Raw genomic sequence first — 8,073 nt, 5'->3', positions numbered from 1 at the left:
GACCCCACAGTCAATATTTGCTCCAGGGAAACAACTGGAGAGTTCCCGGACTGGCAATGATGCTTTTTGATAAAGGGGGAAGCGGGAAGGGGAAATTATGGCCTGGAATCTCCTGCCAGACAGTCAACAGTTTAGACCCCGAGTCTGGGGCAACAGGACCAAGAGAGGGTTCTAGCGGCACCCTCCGGGGTCTGAGGGGAGGCAGCCCAGGTGGGGAATCTGCCACAGAGGTCAGGAGCTGGAGGTGATGCCTCTCCCTGCTGAGCCAAGGTGCCCAAAGGACCGGGGTGGGGCACGCTTTTCGAGTCAATACTCTATACTGGTTCCGAGGCAGAACAGCCATAAGGGCTAGAAAATGGGGCTTGTGACTTGTCCAGGGTCACACAGCTAGGGAGTTGCACTCGGGACCTCCCGTCTCTAGGCCTGGCTCCCCACCCTGCCCCTGAAAAGAGGGTATTTTTGTGCCTATTGGGAAAAGCTCACCTTTGTTCGGGCAGGGAATCTCCACTCCGGTTCTGAAAGGTAGGAAAGCCCACTGGCACCGGAGTCAAAGGACAAGGGGCTCAAATGCCACCAGTCCCAGCGGGTAACCCCGGACCCTCTCCTTTATAAAACTGATCAGGTCACGGCTGTTCCTGCCTTGCTCACAGTAATCTGGGGTGGCTACTTATCGGGGGAAGGGAAGAATGGAAGGAGGAAGCCAAGCTGGAGATGCCCAAGAGCCGGGCAGGGAACCTCTGCAGCCCCCCTTTGAGGGATCCCCAGCCAGCGCCAGCACCCGTGGCGGGGAGGGATCACACACTGGGGAGCCTGGAACCCATTCGGGGCTGTAGGGTTAGTCCAGGAAGCCCGTGTTCTAAACTCGGCAGCCTGACACTGGGAAGACGCACCCGGAGCTGCCTGGAGCGCTTGGGTGAAGGTCCTGGGCCTACTCGAGGACCTGCGAAGGTGGGCTTGGAGGCTCTCCCGGCCTCCCTTCCTTAAACGGGGCCACACTCCGCCCAAGTGGCAGGAGGCTCTGCAGCGCTGCCGGACTGCCAAAGCCGGTGGCTCCTCCTCCCAAGGCCACGTTCCAGTTCTTCCGCCCCCAAATGGCCCGCAGGTGGCTGGGGAACAGGGGAAGGGGCAGGAACGCCTCCGGCCCATCCTTCAGTGGAGAAACAAGTTAACAAGGCATCAGAGGCCAGTGGGGAAGGCGAGCGGGGCGAGCACTGACACAGAGAGCCAGAGTCTCCAAAAAGGTTTAAACAAACACAAGTACATAATGTTTATTGTTTGAAATTCCGATTTATTACAAGCCTGGTCTTTGGCAGGACCTTTCCCTCCTTAATGACAATGAAACGAAAAAGGAAACATACAAGTCAGACGCCACTGAAGCAACATCGGAGGATGGACAGCTAACAAGAGAAGTCAGGCCTCCCCTCTGGGGACGGAGGCCAGGGCTGCGGGGCTCCTGGCTAACTCCAGCTCTGGACAAGAGAGCCAGGGAACGCCCTCCACACCAGCCACCTGGGGCGAGTCCCCAACCTCCTTTTTCTCTGCCACCGAGAGAAGAGAGATATCGGGACACACCTTGCAGTTTAGTAGCAAAGATTTTATTCTCAGATTCTAGGAGTTACATCACTTTTGTGGGTTTATTTAAATAGGTACATTAGAGCCATTGGCTCACATCTTCCAAATTCAAACTTGATAGAAAAAGGGAACCCTGTTCTGCATTTTTATCAAAGTTGGCCATAAAAGGGAGATCAGGACTACAAAGTTTGCCTAAATACAACTAGGGCTAAGGACTCACCGAAGAGAGGGTTCGGGCTCTGGTGCTGCCTCTCCGTCTGGGGCCACCGAATCCTCGCAGATTCTCTGGGTGGGAGTCTAGGGCCTCCACGAGAGGTGAGAGGCAGGAGCTGGGGTGGCCCATTGCTGCCAGAGCCAAGACCCCCTCCCCAACCTAGAGCAGACCCTCCCCTCCCAACCCTTCCGGCTTTCAGGGAGAGGGACGAGGATTAAGCAAACACAGCCTTCATATAAATTGTCCTGTACATGTGCCAAAGCAAGACGACAGAATTATTTTACAAGGTGTCCTTTATACAATATCACTGCTGAAACAAGCAACTTTTAATAACTAGAAAAATCAATTTAAAAAAAGTTACACGTTCAAATTCTTCCCGCTTTGTTCTGCTCCCCAAACCTTGTCTGGCTGAGAGATGGGCTGGGTGCCAGGGTCCCTCCTCGGGCCAGCTGAGCCCAGGGAAGGGCTGGCTGCATGATTAAAAGCCAGCTAAGGGGGCAGGAACCTCCAGTCTTTGTAATAGTGAAGTGCCTCAATTGGAGGAGGGGGGAAGAAGAGGGAGGGAGGGAGGGAGGGAGGAAGGAAGGAAGGGAACATCCCCTCGGGTCCACCAAGATCACCTCAAAGCCAAATTGTCTCATGATGCTGGTGAAAACTGAACTGACCTCTGAATGGGGGGATGCACCCACATTTACTGGGGACAAGAGGAGGGGGGTGTCAAAAAAAATCAAGACCATATATAAATATATATATGTATGTATATATATATATATTTTAAAATCAACAGCCCATTGGCCTGGTTACTCTTGGTCCTGTGTAGCAAAGCAACCCCTCCTCTGTGGCGAGTGGGGGCTCGGCACTGCAGGCAGCCACAGAAGGCGCTTGGGGGGCCCTTCTCTTGTAGCCCCCCGGGGGCTGGAAAGGAGAGTTCTCAGCAAGGAGGGCAGAATTCCCAGGGAAGACCTTGGCATTTCACTGACTTCCTAACAATCTCAGTATGGCAGCACGTGGCTGCCCTGATCCCTTTCCATCCCTCGGAGATTGCTCTGGGCACAGAAGCCAACCTAGTACCAACATTGCCTAAGAACGTTTATTATACTGGAGGCAGTGGCAGTGGCAGGGAGGTCCAGAAAGCAAGCTTAGGCCTCTGAGAAGGCCGCGCTCCCTGCTTCTGAACCCTTCCCCAGAGGCCTGCTCAATCCTTTCCCTGCCGTCTCCTCCCCCCACCACCGGCACCCGCCACCGCCGCCCTGGACACCGTCCCTGGCCTCTTATTTCTTCCTCTTCCGACCCCTGGAATGTGCCAGCGCCTCCGGGTCACTGTCCCCCGCGTCCCCTTCCAGGGGCTGCTCAGGGAGCTTCTTGCGCTTTCTGCGGACGTACGGGTGGCCGGGCAGGTGTTTGTGCACCAAGGCCACGAGGCACTGTTCCGTCTTCGCCAGGCAGGTCAGCACGTGGCTGCCGCGGCAGTTGTAATGCTCCGCGTTGGCAAACACCTGCTTCATGTCGGACAGGAACTCCTGCACAGAGCGGTAAGTGCCGCACGAGCATTTATTCTTCATTGTCTGGAAGTCCATGGGGTGGCTGATGACCTCAAAGTAGTCTTCGGCCTCCTCTGTAGTCACAGGCTCCCTGGGTGGGGGAAGGAAGGGCCCAAGGCCGGCGGGAAGAGGTTACGGAGGCTACTGCCAGCTGCCCAGGGACGTGCCCCCACCCCCACCCCCTTCTGGGGCTAAGAGGCCCGGGGAGGTCCAAGGACACTCCTGAGCAGGGAGCAGGGAGGGACGTGCTGACCTGAAAGGCCAGCTGAAGCGGAATTTGATGAGCTTGGTGAGGATCTCTTCACACTTCTGCAGCTCCAAGTTCTGCCTTCGAGAGCCCCTCTTGGTCTGAAGCACCTGTTGCCAAGCAGAGAGAAGGTGATGCTAGTGATCCGTCCCCCAGCAGCCCCGGAAGGAAACCGGCCCAGAGACAGGGCCCTCCAGCTAGGGAAGGGAGAGAGCAGAGTCCAAGGAAACACCGGACGTCTCTTCCTTGTTCCCTGACAATAGTCACAAGGGCCAGCAGGGTCCTGCTGAGGCAGCAGACAGCTCGGCCCAGGGAGCCGGGGGTCCGTCAGCCCTAAGCCCCGGCCTCATTTCTCCAGGAAGTTGAAAGGCAGAATCCTCAGAGCTCGAACCGAAGGCGAGCAAACCAACCCGAAGTGTCCCTCCACTGCCCAGGCCTTCCTGGCGGCAGCAGGGAGCGCAGCTTTGGGGAGGGCTCCGTGTGCCATTTGAAGCCATGACCAGAAACAGCCGCTGGCCCGGGCACTTTGCTGATGGGGACAGAAATAAAGGGAAAACCAGAGCTGCTCCACTCCAGATTTGCAGGCACAGAGAGCAGGAAGGCTAGAAGGAATGACTGAAAGAGGCCCAGCAACAAGTCATACCTTTGAGGCCCAGTCAGGAGACTGAGGCTGGGAATGGCCATTGGGATCTACCGAAGGCCTGAGGGTGGACAGGGACTAACTAGAGCAGGGCCCGAGCTGCCTTTCATCCTGGGCACAGTGCAGGCTCTCAGCCAGACCCAAAGAACCCTCTGAAGCCCTGACGAGGGGAAGGGGCTAGGAAGAGAGAAGAGGCCCCACTATGCAGGGCCTACTGCCCAGAGGAACCTAAGTGCAGCAGTGAGAGTCAAAAGGCGGGGGTGGGGTGGGGTGGGGGCCTCCAAGCCCAACAAGCAAAGTGCTGGCAGGCATTGCTGGCCCCTCCGGCCCCCCTGGAGACAGAGAGATACTATTTAAAACCAAGCGGCAAGCTGCCTGCTCACCAAGGCAGACGCTGTGCAAAGGCGAATGCAGAGGGATGCTGCGCACAGCCCGGTCCTTGGAGGGTCTGATGCTTTTGTCTATCTGCACAAAGTCCCAGCTGGCTTAGGCTCTCTCTAAAGCCCCCTGCCCTCCCCCCAATTCAGTGGGGTGGGAGAGGGGAGGGCAACAGGAGGAGGGCTATCTCCACCTGTTGCCTGAAACCATCCATCCGTACGTACCAGCTCATCCACTTCTGCCTCATCTACAGGCAGGGTCCTCTGCCGAGGTCTTCTGGAAGGATGTAGCTTCTTGCCTGGACGACGGCCTGGCCTCGTAGTGGAGATACCACCATGCTTGCCCCGGAGGGCCTTTCGGGGCCGTACTGAAAAGAGAAGAGCGCTGTCTTTAGCTCAGAGAGGGGACAGGGCCTGGGACAAGCTGAGAATCCTGACCTCCATCTCCAGGGGGTCGCTCCAGCTTCCTATTCTCTAGAAGGAGATCCTCAAGTACAAAACACGCCAAAGAGAAGGGCTGAGGAGAAAGGTGATGCCTTCCAGGAGGTGCCCCTCAAACGCAGACACCTTGAGCAGCCCTCAGGCAGGTGCCGTCCCCCCAGAATGCCACAGAATTCTCTTAGGAGAAATAAAGGCCACTGAGGTGCCTGAGAGGAGAGGCAGCTCTCTTGTGCTGAGACGTGGATGCAGAGGGCCGCAGGGCCCTTACCTTAGATCTACCTTCCTATCCCCGGAGCTGGCCCGCCCCCTTCCACAAAGCCACACCACCTCCCACGGACAGCGACTGCTCAGGTGCCACAACAGGGCTGTCCTCAAGGCCAACCCTGTCCAGCTCTGGCCTCCTCCATTAAAGTCATTTTTGCCACAATGATTTTTCCAGGCTCACATCCTAGATCCTCACAGCAGCTGAAATTCTGGACAGGAGGGTGGGGAGCCGAGGCAGAGACTGGACTGACCACATTTCATATTGTATTTTTAGACCACAGCCGCCCTTCTTTTACTATTGTCAGAGCACTTAGCTTAGGGCTTGGCTAGTCAAAGAGGTCAAGAATCCCAGTCCCAAGCAGAGGCCATAGAGGCAGAGGAGAGCAAAACAAGGCGCAGTACCCTAGGAGGTTCCTTCAGCTGGTCCAACAGCTCAGTCCTAAAGTGACTTAGGGATCCATTCAAACGGGTCCCAGGCTTCCTTGTGAATTCAAAGCCCAAAGCAGGAGCCCCCAAGATGAAGTGGGAATCATTCACTGACTGTTTCTATGCCAGTCCATGGCAGATGGGCGGTTTCATAGACTAGGAATTGGCCCCCTGATTTCAAGAGCATTAGGCCTTTCTGACTTTAGACCCTGGTTACAGGGGTCAGCTCATTTGGGGTGGTAGCAGAAGTAAAGATTATGCCAACGTGATAGACCTTTGAAAGGAAGAGCAAGGCAAGCAGAATCACTCTGGTAACATGAGAGTGAAGCCCTTCAAAATTCAAGAGCTATTAAGATTTGCCATTCTCTTGGCAAAGGGAAAAAAAGGCTAGTGATTTGGTTACAGAGCCGAGGCACGAAGCCCTGGCCTCTTACAAATACATATGTAGTTATATATACGAGGGTTAACTCCCAACCTCCCCGTTCCTCTAAGTAGACTCTCCCAGAGTCTTGTGGGCCAAGGGATCTGGACAAGCCAATAGTACCGTCTGAGGGGCTATGGTGAAACCTTCCTTTGTTCTTGCCAGCCCTGGAGAATGACTCAGGCCTTCTAAGTCACCACGGGGCACCACTTAAAGCCTCCTTGTCCTAATGGCCCACCTCTGGGGATATGGCAGCCATGAGACACAGGAAGAACTACAAGAAAGAAGTACGAGTAAAACCATAGGAATGAATGAGGAGCTCCCCAGCTCCTCTGCAAAAGAAGCCACATACATGGATGGTTGTTTTCATCTATGGGAAACTCCAAGTTTACACAGGTTCAGGCAGGCCACTTGAAAACTAACTTACATCTAACTCCAGCCACTTCATAGTCTTCTTCCTCTTCTTCCTCTTCCTCCTCCTCCTCCTCCTCTGAATCTTCCTCTTCTCCATTGTCCTCATCATCCGAATCTTCGGTGTAATTCCTATTTGGGGAATAAGAGTATAGAGGGAAACTGACTTGACTCCTGAGTTTACCAAAGGAGGACCCAGTCCATAGCAGCATCTGGCCACATTTTATTCGTATTTGTTCAAATAGTCACAAGCGAGAATTGAATTAGACTCAGGAAAGCAAGGCATGACCCAAAGCAGAGCCAAAAAATCCTCTCCCTTGAGAAACAAAATGTCTTTTGTCAACCCGTACCCCCATCCCTGGCCAATTCAGCCTGTCTTCCTCCCCAGTAAACCGACAGGTGTTAGTTCACATGATGGCTCCATTCCAGGAGGTAAGACAGCTTGCAGGTGACCAAAACATCAAAGTAAGTACAATTCTCCCTACAACAGCTGGCTAAAGGCCTAATCTTTGGGGAACAGGACGGCTCTTCCCTTTTGTTTCCCAACTATAACTGAGATGGAGCAGGATAGAACTTTAATGGGGCAGGTAGGACAAGGATCACACAGATCAGCCCTCTTAATGCCAAAGCAGAAAACTTCCTCCATCCTCAGAGGAACCCCACATGGAGTTAAGGTAACAACAGCATCTAACCAGAGGGGAGTGAGGATTGCCAAAATGGAAAGATGCTGGCTCAATGGTCTATTTGCCAGGCCAATAAGCTAAAAAAGAAAGTCTCCCAAGTTCATACTGAGCACTGAAGTCAGCCAGGCTCACTCACCTGCCCCGACAGCTTCGTCTGGAAGTAGCGGGCTGGCAGGCTGGGCACTGCCACTCCCCATCTGGAATCTCATACAGTGCCGGCCTCAGACAAAACAGGTGAAAGGCTTTATTGCACTCATCACACAGGATCAGTTTGTCATCTTCACCTACAGAATCCCAAAACAAAAACCAAACCAGCAGGAGAGTCATGTTGTCTGGTAGCACAACCACAGGCATTTAGTCTGCCCTATAGCTCATCTTCACTCTGTAACATGGCAAATTCCTCCAAAAATTATTTTCTAATATATACATTCATAGTATTTAGGACTAAAAATAACCTTAAACCCCTCACATAAACTGAAGTCAATTGTTATTATTAGATTTGGCTCAAGTCCTTGCTAAATTTTTTACCCACACACAAATCCATGCCATAGAACACAACCTGCAAAAGAGAAAGATGAAAGAACGAGGTACTAATCTTCCCACTTTGTAAATGGGGAAAGGAGAGATGGGCCCCAAAACTACCCAATGAAGTGGCCTAAAGCTCTCGATGGAGACTCATCTGCAGAGCAAGGCATGTCATTTTTCATTTCCTTTGAGTCATTTTTTTAAAAAACCCTTATCTTTCATCATTGAATGAATGCTATGTATCAGTTCCAAGGCTAGGCAATGGGGGTTAAGCAATTTGCTCAAGGTCAGCCAGCTTTTGTTTTGTTTTG

The 8,073-nt window shown here is 53.4% G+C and overlaps 1 protein-coding gene across 2 annotated transcripts in view; it reads right to left on the bottom strand.

The window, feature by feature from the left end:
* Positions 1 to 1,237: 1,237 nt before the first annotated feature.
* The window catches only part of BAZ1B (bromodomain adjacent to zinc finger domain 1B), a 64,610-nt gene continuing 57,774 nt past the window's right edge, over positions 1,238 to 8,073 (bottom strand). For both annotated transcript variants that reach the window (XM_007486005.3, XM_001366710.4), the window contains exons 15-19: positions 7,374 to 7,521; positions 6,571 to 6,686; positions 4,817 to 4,959; positions 3,581 to 3,684; positions 1,238 to 3,418 (exon numbers count right to left, since the gene is read on the bottom strand). In XM_007486005.3, coding sequence (XP_007486067.1) covers positions 3,058 to 3,418; positions 3,581 to 3,684; positions 4,817 to 4,959; positions 6,571 to 6,686; positions 7,374 to 7,521 — 872 coding nt within the window. In that variant the 3' untranslated portion in view covers positions 1,238 to 3,057. The remainder of the gene's footprint in view (positions 3,419 to 3,580; positions 3,685 to 4,816; positions 4,960 to 6,570; positions 6,687 to 7,373; positions 7,522 to 8,073) is intronic.

This window comes from Monodelphis domestica, chromosome 2, assembly GCF_027887165.1.
Source record: "Monodelphis domestica isolate mMonDom1 chromosome 2, mMonDom1.pri, whole genome shotgun sequence".
NCBI lineage: Eukaryota > Metazoa > Chordata > Mammalia > Didelphimorphia > Didelphidae > Monodelphis > Monodelphis domestica.
Note: the sequence above shows the minus strand (reverse complement) of the source record. Positions and strands in the feature narration are given on the sequence as shown.